Source organism: Oncorhynchus mykiss, chromosome 6 (genome assembly GCF_057628025.1).
Source record: "Oncorhynchus mykiss isolate SJ-2025 chromosome 6, ASM5762802v1, whole genome shotgun sequence".
NCBI classification, from domain to species: domain Eukaryota; kingdom Metazoa; phylum Chordata; class Actinopteri; order Salmoniformes; family Salmonidae; genus Oncorhynchus; species Oncorhynchus mykiss.
Window position 1 is genome coordinate 48,721,124 of NC_143027.1, and position 17,141 is coordinate 48,738,264.

General features: G+C 41.5%; 2 protein-coding genes across 6 annotated transcripts; both read right to left on the reverse strand.

Moving 5' to 3' along the window:
* Positions 1–3,392: 3,392 nt before the first annotated feature.
* Positions 3,393–3,737, reverse strand: brd3os (BRD3 opposite strand). The gene has a single exon (XM_090238069.1). It carries the CDS (start codon positions 3,735–3,737, stop codon positions 3,477–3,479), a length of 261 nt encoding a protein of 86 aa, XP_090094195.1. The 3' UTR covers positions 3,393–3,476.
* A 1,616-nt stretch (positions 3,738–5,353) lies between these two features.
* On the reverse strand, positions 5,354–9,510 carry edf1 (endothelial differentiation-related factor 1). 5 transcript variants are annotated; one of them, XM_021604927.3, is made up of 6 exons: positions 9,472–9,510; positions 8,499–8,591; positions 8,003–8,054; positions 6,925–7,085; positions 6,657–6,750; positions 5,354–6,440 (listed from the first exon to the last, which is right to left on the reverse strand). In XM_021604927.3, the coding sequence occupies exons 1-6, from the start codon at positions 9,472–9,474 to the stop codon at positions 6,379–6,381; spliced, it is 465 nt and encodes a 154-aa protein (XP_021460602.1). In that variant the 5' UTR covers positions 9,475–9,510; the 3' UTR covers positions 5,354–6,378.
* Between the last annotated feature and the right edge of the window lie 7,631 nt (positions 9,511–17,141).

A 17,141-nucleotide genomic window follows, 5' to 3' on the forward strand; every position in this document is an offset into this window, starting at 1 on the left:
AGGAAGGAAACCGCTCAGGGATTTCACCATGAGGCCAATGGTGACTTTAAAACAGTTACACCGTTTAATGGTTGTGATAGGAGAAAACTGAGGATGAATCAACAACATTGTAGTTTCTCTACAATACTAACCTGAATGACAGTGAAAAAAAGGAAGCCTGTACAGAATAAAAATACTCAAACATGCATCCTGTTTTCAATAAAACACTAAAGTAAAACTGCACATAATTTGGGGCAAATTCAACAACACATCACTCACTGAGTATCACTATCAAGCATGGTGGTGGCTGCATCATGTTTTGGGTATGCTTGTCATCGGCAAGGACTAAGGAGTTTTTTTCGGCTAAAAAGACACTGAATAGAGCTAAGTGCAGGCAAAATCTTAGAGGAAAACCTGGTTTCAGTCTGCTTTCCAACACTGGGAGACATTCACATTTCAGCAGGATAACTTAAAACACAAGACCAAATATACTCTGGAGTTGCTTACGAAGACGACATTGAAAGTTCTAGTTACAGTTTAGATTTAAAATGTCTTAAATCTATTGCAAAACTTGAATTGCTGTCTAGCAATGATCAACAAGTAACTTGACAGAGTTTGAAGAATTTTAAAAAGAATTAACAAATATTGTACAATCCAGGTGTCCAAAGCTAATAGACTTACCCAGGAAAATCTCAGCTGTAATCACTGCCAAAGGTGACACTGAACAAAAATATAAAAATGTAACATGCAACAATTTCAAAGATTTTACCTAGTTAGTTCCTATAAAGGTATCAGTCTATTGAAATAAATTCATTATGCCCTAATCTATGGATTTCACATGACTGGGAATACAGATATGCATCTGTTGGTCACAGATACTTTTTATTTTTAAAAGGTAAGAGCGTGGATCAGAAAAACAGTCAGTATCTGGTGTGACCATTTGCCTCATGCAGCACGACATGTCCTTCGCATAGAGTTGATCAGGCTGCTGATTGTGGCCTGTGGAATGTTGTCCCACTCCTCTTCAATGGCTGTGCGAAGTTAATGGATATTGGCAGAAACTGGAACACGCTGTCGAACACGTCGATCCAGAGCATCCCAAACATGCTCAATGGGTGACATTTCTGAGTGTAGGCCATGGAAGAACGGTGACATCAGCAAACCGCTCGCCCACACACCGCAATACACACTGTCTGCTCGGTACAGTTGAAACAGGGATTCATCTGTGGCCTCCCCTCCTATTAACTTCTCTTGTCCCCTCTCTCCGCCATCGAGTTGTTTGGTATTTGTCCCTCACCCTAATCTTTGAGACGGTTTCTGGTCTATGTAATATGATTCCACATTATTCCTATATTGTCCATTTTCTTGTTTGATGACTCCTCCAATGATCCAGATCATAGCGGGACTTCTTGTACTTATTCCTGTCCTCAGCCATAGACAGGGTTGTCTACATTAGCTCAGTGTGCGGTAGCCCTGTCCTCTAGTTTAGTGTCAATCTCTGTATTAATCCAGAGCTTTTGATTGGGGAAGCAGCGAACCCTCACAGTGGGGACGTTGCCGATGCATTTTCAAAAAAGCCAATGACGGAGGTGTGTTAACTCTTCAATGTTATCGGTGGAGTCTCAACATATTCCAATCAGTGGTGGCAAAGGAGTCCTGTAGCATCTCTGATTCTGGTGACCATTTCTCAATAGAGCGAGTCACAGATACTTCCTGTTTGAGTTTCTGCTTGTAAACAGGAAGCAGGACTACGGAGTCATTTACCAAATGAGGGGCTTGTATGCTTGCTTGCTGGTAGAATAACAGTGATCTTGGACTTTATCGCCACTTGTGGCGTTGGAGACGTGTTGATGGAAGTTGGGCATCACGCGTCTGGGAATTAAAATCGCCGGCAACCAGAAAAGCAGCCTCGATGTAGGTTGTTTGTTTATATAGCCTTGTACAGTTCGTTAAGTGCCAGCTTGTTATTTTTCTTGTCCTGGGGTGGAATGTATACAACAGTCACAATAACAGCTGAAAACTCCCTCGGGAGGTAGAAGGGTTGGCATTTGACCATCAGGTATTCCAAGACGAGTGAATAGTGGGTCGGCACTTCCATTGCACTGGAGTTAACACACCAGTTGATGTAGAGGCAAACCCCTCCCTCCTCGATTTCCTTGACTCCACTGTCCTGTCTGCGCAGTGAATGGAGACTCCATCAAGTTGGATAGCCATGGGGGGTATCTTGACCGAGAGCCATGTTTCCAGAGTCCCATTGGAGCCAGAGCATTATGGTATTGGAACTGACCATGTTACCGTGCCTTCGGGAAGTATTCAAACCACTTTACTTTTTCCACATTTTGTTACGTTAGCCATATTCTAAAATTGATTAAATATTATTTTTTCCTCTAATCTACACACAATACCCCATGATGAAGCGAAAACAGGTTTAGACATATGTTGCGTTTTATTTTTGTTCAGTATAACATGACTCAGGGGTTGAATATTTACCTAATCAAGAGTTTGATTTCTTTACTGATTTTTTACAAAAAATCCACTTTGACATGTGTAGATCGTTGACAGAAAATTATATTAATTTGAATACCCCTTTATAACAACAAAATGTGGCAAAAGTAGGGGTTTGAATACTTTCTAAAGGGTTTTCACCATCTTCACTGATTTGTTCCTTTCAGTTCTTGGTCATAGGTAATTTTTATTTCAAAACAATTGTATGTATTTGCATACCCTCCTGCTGCAACTTTCTTAAATATTTTGTAGCACAGTATAGTAACTTCTGTAGACATGTCTTTGAGAAATGTAAGATTCATGTTGTTTTAAGGGTGAAATTATATGGGGATGCAGGGCAAACAAAGTGAATATTTGATGTAATTATTTACATGGGATCCCTTATTTTCTGAGTTTGTTTTAATTAATAAACTACAAACATACAATTGTGAGCTACTGGAGTTTTTGTATACTATCCACATCACAGCTGTTAAAGCTGGCAGGGGCATTAGCTATGTTAAAGGTTTGTGGTATGTAAACAGACAGAAATTGAATTGAAAGTGCAGACTTCTATTTCACAGGACAATGCACATAATCAACCTCCACTTGCTGTTGCAACAATTGTCTTGTTACAAGTGTTTGTGAGAGACAAGCGCATATATTGACAATACTGCATTGAAATGCAAAAATGCTATAAATGATCATTTATTTTTTTACATTTAACTAGGCAAGTCAAATTCTTATTTTCAATGACGGCCTAGGAACAGTGAGTTAACTGCCTTGTTCAGGGGTAGAAAGACATGTTTAGCTAACACTGCCATACCCCAATGTACATGCACAGGCTTACTTTGACCACCACATAGTCGGCCAGTGAATGGTCATGACATGTTTCTGGCAGACGTCTTTCAGGACACAAATAATCAACTTCAGTCTGCACCATATATTTTTGCACAAACAGTTTACAAATATGGAAGCGTAGGGCATATGGATAAATGTATGTGTCACTATAACTGTCACATAATCAAACATATTCTGGAACTTCCAGCGTCAGCAATTGGATCCACTGTGACAGTTCGTTTGTCCCGTACCACGACTGCCTGGTTTCCATACTGACTGTACCACGTACTTTGACTCCGACTGAGGTAGTTACTCGGTGGTCCCTGTTCCAGCTCCATTTGCTGCTGTTGCCAAATTAGCAGCGACGTGTCCTTGAACCTAAACCGAGCATAGCCCTCCGATAGGGCTTTCTCGACTAAAGGATATCTCTCAGACATGATGTTGCCGTCATCGCTCCAATCTCTTGTTTTGTTAACACTGACTGCCTGGATGGGCAGTGCTGGGGTAGCGTTGTCGTAGTTCTCGAAGAAAACGGTTCGGGTTGCGCGACAGATTAAGCAGCTAGCTAACGTTAGCTAGCTAGCTAGATTTTTTTGTTGGCAGTAGCTAGTAAATGACACCGTCACCAACCATACTGTTGTGACACCCAATCGTGTAAAACGTTGACGACTACACGTACTTGTGGATATAGATAACGTTAGCTAGCTTGTTGCTAACGTAACAGTCATTGTTAGCGATCCAGCTTCCTTAAAAAAAAAATACATATACGTCTATCAACTGGGTTTGTTCAGTGCGATTCCGTAGTGATTTGCAATATTGGCGCAGGTTTTACAGCACAAATTCATCAGACATGACTGAGCCGAGATGTATTTGTCGCTGCTGCCAGAGTTAAGTCAACGCTTAAGTTTCACCAGAAGTGTCAAACTCTGCGTTCCGGCGGAAGTCATTCATTGTCAATGGAGCAGTCCGCAACGCTAAATTTGGGATCCAGCACTAGGCTGCCGTGCGTACCACGAGTTCAATATTTAAACTCGTACGTTGTATTACCGTGCGGTGGTACAAACAGAAGTTCATAAAAGTTCCCTATGGGGAAGAGTCACCATAGAGGCCAAAATTATGACTATTGTAGTTAGAGACAAGAAGACACCGGCTGAAGGACTTGTGTAATTTAGCATGCCATCGTGCAGGGCAAGCAAGTGAATTGAAATCCCTACTCTATATGAAAACCAGTTAAATGTATTGATGTTGCTAGAGATTGAGACAGACAAGAAAACTATACTGAACAAAAATATAAACACATTTGAAGTGTTGGTCACATGTTTCATGAGCTGAAATAAAATATATTGGAAACATTCCAATACGCACAACAATAGTATCTCTCTCAAATGTTGTGCACAAATTTGTTTACATCCCTGTTAGATGGCTGAAGTTGATGGAGTGTGCAATTAGCATGCTGACTGCAGGAATGTCCACCAGACCTGTTGCCAGAGAATGTAATGTTAATCTCTACCATAAGCCACCTCCAACGTTGTTTTAGAGTGTGGCAGTACGTCCAACCGGCTTTACACCCGCAGACCACGTTGTATGAGAGCGGTTTGCTGTTGTCAATGTGAACAAAATGCCTCATGGCGGCTGTGGGGTTATGGTATGAGCAGGCATAAACTACGGACAGCAAACGCAATTGCCTTTTATCGATGGCAATTGAATGCGCAGATACACCGTGATGAGATCCTGAGGCCCATTGTCGTGCCATCACCTCATGTTTCAGCATTATAATGCATGGCCCCATGGCGCAAGGATCTGTACACAATTTCTGGAAGCTGAAAACGTCCCAGTTCTTCCATGGTCTGCATACTCTCCAGAAATGTAACCCATTGAGCTTGTTTGGGATGCTCTGGATTGATGTGTACGAGTGTGTTCCAATTCCTGCAACTCCACACAGCCATTGAAGAGTGGGATAATGTTCCACAGACCACAATCTACAGTATGCAAAGATGTGTCGTGCTGCATGAGGCAAATGGTGGTCCCACCAGATACTGAGATACAGATACTGTTCCACATCACTACTTATTTTATTAAAGGTATGTGAACAACTGATGCTGTAGTTCCAGTCATGTGAAATGTCTAGATTAGAGCTTAATGAATTTACTTCAATTGACCGATTTCCTCATATGAAGTGTAACTCAGTCAAATCTTACATTTTTTCCATGTTATGTTTATTTTTGTTCAGTAATGAATTGTTGTAATGCACACCAGTCTGTTAGTATCTCACCCAGCCTATGTAACCAGTAGGTCAATAGGAGAATAACTTTAATCTGTTATAATCATTTGCTTTGGTCGACCAGGGCGAAAATGATCTTCTCCATGTTGCAAACCATTCTGCAACCGTGCAAAGCACATGTGCATATAGTACGGAAAATGCAGGCTACACATCCAGCAAAAAAAACATGACAAAACAAATGTGCATCTGGTAGACAAGCAGTACCAAAGACAGAAGCTGTATATGGCAACATTGTGTCCAAAAATCTATCGAAGTAGAATGATTGATTAAGACACAATGGTTCCATATACCATATTTTATTATTTAGTTTAACCTTTTAGGCCCTTGAGATTGAATAAATCACTTTTTCAGGAGATATCAGCCCATGAAAGCAGCATTCTTGCATAAATGTTTGAAAAGCATACACTACATTAAAACATTTTAGCCAAAATGCCAAACTTATCCATGTCTAGTTGAAAGGGAATGACCACAGAACAAGCATGGAGACAGACCTCAGGGAGTATAGAATATAGTTTTGAAGACATTAAAACCATTCAGTAAAATCAATTCTCTTCTTGTGGTTTGCTGAAAGCCAGATGCAAAACAAAACCACAATAAATTTGAATTTAGTTATGCAATATTGTTTAAATCAGGTCCCACAAGCTTGACATTCATTACTGGAATCAGGGCAGTAAAAGAAAGTAGCAGCCCAAGTTAATTAAATAAACTGGTTAAGATGTGCTAGCGCTCCAGAGAATTGACAAGGCTGTCAGCTGTGGTGGTAGTACTGTAGGCTAAGCTGCTTCAAGGCATTGTCTTCACTTTTTCTTTGGGACTGCCTCCAAGGGTTTCCCAATGTCCTTCCCACGCAACTTCAGTCCTATGGATAACATGGAGGAAAATCACTCAGATTTTTGTTGACACCACCTCCAAACACCTGGGCTTTATTGTTCCATTAGTGATACTGATAATAAAATACGATTGTAATCAGACTAGTTAGTACAAAAATAACCCAATAATGGTGTCAAACAGGCCTATGGCGCAAGAAGGGTGATATGAAGCTATGACAGAAAAAAGACCTGCAAATAAAACTCACCAATTGCTCTTTCAATCTTTCCCATGACTTGGTTATTGGGGATAGCCTTTCCAGATTCGTAGTCTCCAATTATCTGTGGTTTTTCATTGATTTTCTAAAAATAAAATAAGACCAACAACATATCCATGACTGGTAAAAAAACAAACATTTATTTGATCCAAGCCCTGCTAAGCCAAGGTAAAGACACTTCAATAAACAACCCTCAGTGAAAATGAACTGAGTTCCTATTTTTTAAACTCTTTATCCACATTTGGGAGAGTGTACTTACAGTGGCCAGGTCTTTCTGCGTCAGGCCCTGATTTTGCCGGCCTTGTTGGATGACCTTGCCCACCTCCAGAGATACTCTTTGGTGTTGAAGCTCTTCAGTCTCTCTGTCAAGCTTTGCTGTATTCTTGGTGATCACGTGCTGTTTGTTTTGTCCTGCAGCCCCTGAGAGAGGGAGAGAAAGGTAATAGCAAGGTTTCACAAACTCAGTGCTCGAGACCAAGGGGTGTACATTGTTTTTTTCCCCCTAGCACTACACAGATTGAAATAATAAACTAATCACCCAGCTTTGATAATTCGAATCATCTGCGTCATGTTAAGGCAAAAAACAAAATGTGCCTCCATTGGGGTCCAGAGGACCAAGTTTGGGAAACTCCGGGTAATAAGCTAACATAAATTCAACAACAAGATTAATTATTGTGACTATCTTAAATGTATTTTAAGATACAAGACTGAAACAAAAAGGACCACCCTCTGTTCTTCATTCCTGATCCTGGGGACCCACATGGTCTGCAGGCTTTTGTTTCAGCCCAGTAGACACACTTGACTCAACTAATCATAAAGCACTTGAGTTTAATCAATGTTACAACTAGGCTGGAAAAGCACACCCTGTGGATCCCAAGAATCAAGATTGACATTGTCTTATATCACAGTTTTACAGCAGGCTGCGCCTAGTTGTCGAAAGACAATGGGTAGCCCCTTTAGTTACATATCATACAAAATGGCACTATATGAATATACAAAATAGCTCTAACCACCTGTATTTGCAGATTTAAATAACTTGATTTGCAGACAAATGTGTGCGTTTGTGCTTAAATATGAGCAAGTTTACTCCCCTTCAGTGCACAATTCAAACATTTGCTCAATACTGCCATGATTTCATAATTGGAAAATCATGAAAATCTAGTTGGCAGTAAAGAACAAAAATGTAAAAACTCAAGGCCTTGATGACATTATTGAGATGGTGTGTGTAGCAAGCTATCCATCTTCTCAACATTGAATAATAACCACAGACATGGCACAACATCCTACCAAACCAAAATATAATAAAAGGACAGGAGCAAATTGATGGGAGTTCTTACATTTCTTAGTAGTATCAAGTTCTTCTCCACGTCTTTGAGCTGCTGCAACAGCCTAAACGACAGTAACGTGTCACATTGTTGTGTCAATGTGTCCTGACTGTGTAGAAAGTTCATACATTTTAACTTGTTAAACGTTAGCCACATTACAAGACACACACCGTTAAAGGGAAAGTCAATAGTAATACCACCACCATATTTGGTTAACATAACTAGCTACAGAATAGTAACGTTAGTTAGCTAACGTTACTAGCTAGCTAGGTACATTTGGAACCATTTCTGGCCAACTTATTACAAGTTCGAATGCAAATAAGCTAGCATGGTAGACAGCTAGTAAGATCTGAAAAAAAACGAAAATAGTTTAAGCAAAAAGATAGCCAAGGTCCCAGTTCACTAACACGCGTGTTCAGACGCTGGCTAGCCAGACTACGCTAGTAATCAGCTAACGTTCGCAAACGCATTAGCCCAAGCCTGCCTCTACCTCACTAACGTTAGCTACCTGTTTCGACTTCGACTGTGCGACAGTTGGTCCCTTCTTCCTCAGTATGGTCACGGTATCCCAGTCACTTTCTGCCATGTTTTTTGAGTTTACCTTGATGGAAACAACGTATAAACAGGTTGGTTTAGATACACATGTAAAGTCAGTATGCTATACGGTAACTTTAGCGCACGCTAATATAACGTGGTAACTATGAAAGTACCGTACTCTATCGAATAGTCGACCCCGCCGTTCACAAGAGTTCTATAATGACGTCACATACCGTCCTTAGCGCATTGAGCAATACTAATGCCGCATTCAAAATAACTAGGAACTCGGAAAAATGCACGTTCAAATCGATTTTCCCAGTTGGATTTAGTTTTTTTTCCGAGTTCCCAATTGTTTGAACGCTCAGACGGACCGAGCTCCCAATTGTTTGAACGCTCAGACGGACCGAGCTCCCTGTTGTTTTGAACGCGTCATATGAACTAGAGACAGCCTCCAAAATGGCCGAAAGTTGTAGTCAACGTAAATTCACTCTGGCTGTCTATTCGATATTAGAGCGCTCTTGTCTGAGTGTGCACTGAGGAATTTACGAACGTAAACCACCTGTTGAATATGACCAGTGTCAGTAAACGTCGGCAAAAAACGTAATTAATTAGACTTCAGCAGCACAGTTAGTTACCAACGCTCTAGTCTAGATAACATTTAAACAGCCTAACCAGCTCTGCTAGGGTGAGGAAAATGGTCAGCTTGGGGTGTTCTCTCATTTATTTACAGAAGTAGCTAGCAGGCTAACTTTACCCAGTTAGCTTGGGTACTTGACTGCCATTGTGAGGTCAGAAAGCTCAGATCCACCCTACTCCTTGTCCAGTGTGCACACTGAAAACTCCCAGAGCGAAATGCTCTGAATTTACAAACGGACTACCTATGTAAGAGTGCTGCTCATTGACTACAGCTCAGCATTCAACACCATAGTACCCTCTAAACTCACCATAAAGCTTGAGTCCCTGGGTCTCGACCCCGCCCTGCGCAACTGGGTCCTGGACTTCCTGACAGGCTGCCCCCAGGTGGTGAAGGTAGGACACCAGCCATCTCGGTGTACATATCACAGACAAACTGAAATGGTCTATGCACACAGACAGAGTGGAGAAGAAGGCGCAACAGCGCCTCTTCAACCTCAGGAGGCTGGAAAAAATGTGGCTCGTCACCGATAACCCTCACTAAATTTTACAGGTGCACAATTGAGAGCATCCTGTCATGCCGTATCACTGCCTGGTACTGTAACTGTACCGCACACAACCGCAGGGCTCTCCAGAGGGTGGTGAGGTCTGCACAACGCATCCCCGGGAGCATACTACCTGCCCTCCAGGACACCTACAACACCCGATGTCACAGAAAGGCAAAAAAGATAATCAAGGACAATAACCACCAACTGAGCCACAGCCTGTTCACCCCGCTTTCATCCAGAAGGTGAGGTCAGTACAGGTGCATCAAAGCTGGGACAGAGAGATAGAAGCTGTTTTTCAATCTCAAGGCCATCAGATTGTTAAACAGCCATCACTAGCACAGGGGCGGCTGCCTACCAACAGACTTGATATCATTGGCCACTTTAATAAATGGAACACTAGTCACTTTAATAATGCCACTTTAAGAATGTTTACATATCTCACATTACTTATGTCATATGCATATACTGTATCCAACACTATCTATGGCATCTTAGCCGCTCTGTCACTGCTCATCCATATAGTTTATATATTCTTATCCCATTTCCTTTACTAGATTGTGTGTATTAGGTTTTGTTGTGGAATTGTTAGACATTAGGTTGATGTGGAATTTCTTAGATATTACCTGTTAGATACTGCTGCACTGTCGGATCTAGAAGCATACGCATTTCGCTACACTAGCAATAACATCTGCTAACCATGTGTATGTGACCAAAAACATTTTATTTGGACAATCTGACTATGCTCTGAATTTACAAACGCCTTCTGGCACTTCAGAGTGAATTTACGAACACACCCATAATCTCACAGATAGAACAAGGATACCAATTTCACCGGATGTATAAATGTGAAGCATCAGGTTGGCGTTTCCACTCACTACCAAATATGGTGATGTGAGGAAGCCCATTGGCCACAGTGGATGAAACTGGAACAAGATGGATTTTGGCCGACATTCTGCACATTTTCTAATCAATTAAACATTTGATCTACATACAGTTTTCTGTTTCCAAAACTAAAATCTGTATCAAACAGAGTGCACTAAGGTTGGTAGACTTCCCTAATTGTTTATAGAGATTACTTTGTTTAGGACGAGTGCACTACGTACTGGACGTTTTCCTATTGAAAAATGTAATGCATATTCAGTAGCGCACAAATGGTACTTGACCTCTTCTAGGTGATAGCTAGCTAATTCTCAACTCACAAATTACAAAAAAAACATACTTGGTTTAAACAGCTAGACATCGATATCTTTGTACGTTTTTCCACTACTAGTCCTCCGTCGCGGAAAATAAAATAAATTCACGATAAGACATACGTCATCAATAAATGTAAAATGTTCTCTATGATTTTGTTTAGGGGGAGGGGAAGCAAAATTAAAAACAAATCATTACGCAAAGCTAATTTCTCGCTTTAATATGAACTTGTTGAGCTGGAATCTCATGTTTGTGTAACAGATGTTCGCGCCCGGGTATGGGCGAGGGGACGGTCTAAAGTGTTACATTTGTGTCAAAGATCCCAATAACTACTGCAATTATTACGAGATAGATGAGGCTATGTGCAGCAATCGGCTGCAATACTGTCCAGAGGAAGGGAGGAAAATCAGTTTTCCAATTTCCAATAGACGTTGAAAGGTATATAATAAATAAAGATTAGATGCATTTGGAGTAATTATTGCATGGTGAGGCACATGTCTTTCGCTGTAATCAATAGTGTGCTGTATCCATGACTACCCATCTAATCAATCACTAAAGCAATGATCACAGATAGATAAAACATGCTACCAGCAATGAAACAATAGCCGAGTATAACACAACTAGCATGAGGCAGCATGGCTAGCTAACGTTAGTTGACTAATGTGCCCAGCTATAATACATCCAAGGGTATTGCTGCACAACCAATAGGAGCTGTCATTTGTGACACTGGGTCATTGCAAAGCAATTTATCCAGCCGTAGAACACCGTTAAGTACCTCTTAAGTTATGGTTGATGTCTGTAAGACAATGTATCGGCAAACAACTTCAGTTCTTTTGCCCTGTGATCAGATTAGTTCAGAATACCATAAAAATGCTATAATTATATGCATCTTCAGAAAATAGACAAAACTCAAAAAGTTGTACATTTAGCAGACATTTATGAAAGGCCAGTTCACGTGGTGGAACATATAGACGCCATGAGAATAAAGAGCATTTGATCACAACCTGGATGAACACGCTGAGCATCTCCTCTCAATAGGAACACGGTGCAAAAAAAAGACAGACATGCACCATGTGTAGAATTAGAGCATCGCTTCAAAAAGAGCAATCAGGAGGTTCAAGGCAGCAGCAACTGAAAATGTTTCATAGGATAAGCTAAAGTGTGGATCTTCTTTCTAGAATCTGTTCTAATCAGACAATGGTTGTTATGGTGGTATCTCAGAGAGGAATGTGTTAGTTTTGATTGAAGATAAGGAGTGTGATGTAGACCCCCAGAAGTCGGAAGACTACATGGATAGAGTCCAAGTATTCAGACCCCTTCCCTTTTTCTACATTTTGTTACATTACAGCCTTACGCGCTGACCACACCACCTGCGTCGCGTGTGTGAGCGTTGTAAAATAAATGTACACATACAGGTTATTCAATCATTGCACCCACACTACTCGCACGCATCAACGACAATCTTTGTAGCTTAGCGCTAAAATAGAACTTGGCTCCTCTCCCATCTCCTCATTGGTTTTTAGGAGCATATACCCACATGGGTGATTGAAAGATGAACAGAGGTCCACACTTCAGTCCAGTTGGTGGTGGTAATTCACCTTAAAGTTGGTTGCCAACCGCCATATAAAGTCCATAGAAGAAGAAGAAGCCTGAAGGAGGAGAGGTTACTAGAAACAAACTCAGTTTACCCTTTTATTCGTGGATTAATTGAGTAAAGGAACTTGTGGATTTCAGGTCAAATAACAACCCAATGATTTTATCCCAGGACAAATTATCTAGCAACAGCAAGCTAGCTAGCTAAATTGCCATATGTTTAATGCTTTTTGACCTGTCCCCAAATTAATATTTATTAACCCTGGTGTCCTGGCTAAATTACCAATCTGGCCCTCACACCATCACGGTCACCTAATCATCCCCAGTTTACAAATGGCTTATTCATCCCCCTCCTCTCCCCTGTAACTAAAATCAGCATAAAAAAGCGTCCCTTTTTCAGGACCCTGTCTTTCAAAGATAATTAGTAAAAATCCAATTACCTTCACAGATCTTCATTGTAAAGGGTTTTAACACTTTCCCATGCTTGTGATGAACCATAACTAATTAATGAACATGCACCTGTGGAACGGTCGCTAAGACACTAACAGCTTACAGACGGTAGGCAATTAAGATCACAGTTATGAAAACGTAGAACACTAAAGAGGCATTTCTACTAACTCTGAAAAACACCAAAATAAAGATGCCCAGGGTCCCTGCTCATCTGTGTGAACGTGCCTTAGGCATGCTGCAAGGAGGCATGAGGACTGCAGATGTGGCCAGGGCAATAAATTGCAATGTCCGTACTGTGAGACGCCGAAGACAGCGCAACAGGGAGACATAACGGACAGCTGATCATCCTCGCAGTGGCAGATCACGTGTAACACCTGCACATAATCGGTACATCCAAACATCACACCTGCGGGACAGGTACAGGTTGGCAACAACAACTGCCCGAGTTACACCAGGAACGCACAATCCCTCCATCAGTGCTCAGACTGTCCACAATAGACTGGACTGAGATGCTTGTAGGCCTGTTGTAAGGCAGGTCCTCACCAGTCGTCACCGGCAACAACGTTGACTATGGGCACAAACCCACCGTCACTGGACCAGACAGGACTGGCAAAAAGTGCTCTTCACTGACGAATCGCGGTTTTGTCTCACCAGGGGTGATGGTCGGATTCACTTCTGTTAGTCACATGTCTGTGGAACTTGTTCAGTTTGTTTCAGTTGTTGAATCTTATGTTCATACAAATATTTAAGTTTGCTGATAAACGCAGTTGACAGGGAGAGAACGTTTCATTTTTTGCTGAGCTTATTCCCCAGGTCATTACTGTAAATGAGAATGTGTTCAGTTAATTTACCTGGTAAAAGAAGGGTACCGGTGTGCCAAGTCTATGTCCAAGAGGCTTCTAAACAGCTTCTACCCCTAAGCCAAAAAACTCCCGAACAGCTAATCAAATGGCTACCCAGGCTATTTGCTTCTGCGCTGCTGCTCCTCGCTATTATTATCTATTCATAGTCACCTTTATAACTATACCTACATGTACATATTACCTCAATTACCTTGACAACAGTGCCCCCGCACTTCAACTCTGTACCGGTACCCCCTGTATATAGCCCCGATATTGTTATTTACTGCTACTGCTAATTATTTACTGCTACTGCTAAATAAAAAAATTGGGGTGTTTTATTAAACTGCATTGTTGGTTAAGGGCTTATAAGTAAGCATCACTGTAAGGTGAAATGCCTGTTGTATTCAGCGCATGTGACATAACATTTCATTTGATTTTAAATATCAACATGTGCGCTATTGTGCACATGGACGCACGTGTGTGTGCGGTCTGGTCTGCATGTTATTATAAAATGGATTAAATACAAATAAAAAAATCACTCACACACAATACCACATTCATCTGTACAAACAGTAGTACACAAGTATAAACACCTTGGGACCACGTAGCCGTCATACTGCTCAGGAAGGAGGCGCATTCTGTCTCCTAGAGATTAACATATTTTGGTGCGAAGTGCAAGTCAATCCCAGAACAGGAAAGGAACCTGTGAAGATGCTGGAGGAAACAGATAAAAGTATTTATATCCACAGTAAAACGAGTACTATATCGACATATCCTGAAAGGCCGCTCAGCAAGGAAGAAGCCACTGCTCCAAAACCACCATAAAAAGCCAGACTACGGTTTGCAACTGCACATGGGGACAAAGATCGTACTTTTTGGAGAAATGTCCTCTGGTCTGAGGAAACAAAAATAGAACTGTTGGGCCATAATGACCATCGTTATGTTTGGAGGAAACCAAAGCAAAGAAAGTAAAAGTTAGAGCCCCCTCTCCTACCTTACTAGCACCACATGGTGCACTAACCAAAACCCAGGGGATGGTCTGCCCAGGTCTTACCTAGTGTGTAAAGACAGTACATACTACAGGTACCATAATTTGCAAATAAATTCATAAAAAATCCTACAATGTGATTTTCTGGATTTTTCTCATTTTGTCTGTCATAGTTGAAGTGTACCTATGATGAAAATTACAGGCCTCTCTCATCTTTTTAAGTGGGAGAACTTGCACAATTGGTGGCTGACTAAATACTTTTTTGCCCCTCTGTATATCATTTTCAACGCCATTCTATCTGCCCCCCCCCCACTCCATTCCTGACAAGCAACGCATCACATTCAATATTTTCTTTCCTTTGACAACTACTCTGTTAACATGCTCTGCCCGTGTCATTCGAGTGTCAAACCAGACCCCCAGGAATCTAAACACTCCCAACCTCTCCAGATTCCTTCCATACAACTTCAAGTATATTTCCTCCCCAACCTTCCTTCTAGAAAAAAACTGTCTGTGTTTTCTCAACTGAAAACTTGAAGCCCCACCTGAGGGACCACTGCCCTACTTCACTAATCGCTTCTTTAACTCTTCTGGCTAAATGGGTAATATTTCTCCCACTCTTCCACAGCGCTCCAATGACCTCCCAACATCAGGTCTCACCTGAGAGAATACATCGTCAATCATAATGGAGAACAACAAAGGACTAATGACAATTCCCTGGGGTGTTTATACTGAATCGGGTGCTGGTAATTAAGGGACCTTTTCAGCATTCTGAAAGCACTGTTCCGACTCTTCACTACTTCTCCACACTCTTCACTCCACCAGGGGACTGCGTTTCTCTTTCTTCACCCTGTACCCATAGGAATCACCTGCCTTGCGGGCCCTTACTATTGCTCCTCTAATTCCATCATTGACTGTTTCTATATCTGAATTAAGATCTCCTGAAACTGACCCCACTCTGCTTTCCCAAATATCCATCTCCTCAATCCATTTCCTACTAATTCTTCTTCCCTCAATCCTACAGTGCACAAGATAGGATAGTGACACTGTAGATTCCTCCAAAACCTCCCAACTGCATCTACCTGCCATTGAACTTGAGATCAAAGTAAAATCCAGAGCAGATTCATTTCCTGTTACTAGGTCAATCCTGGTTCCCCGGCCATCACAGGCCCTATCTCATCCAGTAGTTCCTCCAACACTTGTCCGTTTACATCAGTCCATAACCCTCCCCAGAGCGTACTATGAGTCCCCACACCACATTACCCGTCTCCTATCTTGACCTTCTACATTCCCAGGGGCCAGCAACTCCAGTCTCTTATACGGGTTGTAAAAGTTCACTATTACCATATTCCCCCCCTCCCAACCACACCTCTACCACTTCAACTCCCTTTCCCACACACCTATATGGGATCCCACGCTTTATAAAGGAAGCACACCCTCCCCCTTTCTCTATGGGCTGCAACATAACCTTGTAATACAAAATCTAGCGTACGTTTTAGCCATGTCTCCTGGAGACATATGTGACTCACCACCTGGATTCTGTTTTATGTAGCAAAATTTGAAATTGTGTTTTTCACATTAGATAAAAGTAGAGACTTAGAGCTACATAATAATGGTATATCATGCACTGCATTTGAGGAACAATGGGGAAATAATTCTGCTTTGAAATGTGATCAACTTGTAAACTCACTTTTGAGAAAATCGCCTTTGAATGTTTTGCTATCTAGTGAAGAGCTCTTCTTTGTCTACACCCATTCAGCATCATTCACACCCTCTTAAGCTTTAGCCCCACCCATCTCATTTTGCTCTTGAAGCGCACACGTGACACTCTAGCCGATGATTTGTTTACCTCTGGATAACACGAAAACAGCCTAACCAGCTTTGCTGGCAACAATTTCATTATGCTTTTTGCAGACGTTTACTGACACTGGCCATATTCAATGGGTGTCGTACACACATCACGCAACGTTAGCTAATGAGCCAGCCAGCCAACGTTAGTTAGTTAAACAACAATGAACAGTGCCAATAATGCCACAGTGCTGGGAGCTAACCAGCCATGTTCAATGTTAGCTAGCTAACATTAGGCTCTAACTAGGACAGCAAACGGCTCTGGGAAACAAATAATAATGTCAGCTAGGGAGCCAGCCAGCTAACGTTAGCTAGCTAACTAACAGTACACTTTAGCTTGAAATGAAACCACTTTCTGTCAAAATTATAAGACGTTTAATATCTGAAAATGTACCGTAGCTAGCTAACGGTAGACTATCTTACCTGTATACATCATTGTGCATGGACACGTCTGCCTGTCAGGAATGCCATACCACAGTTGCCCTTAGTTTGAAGATATAATCCGGAGACAGGTGTTTTCTCCA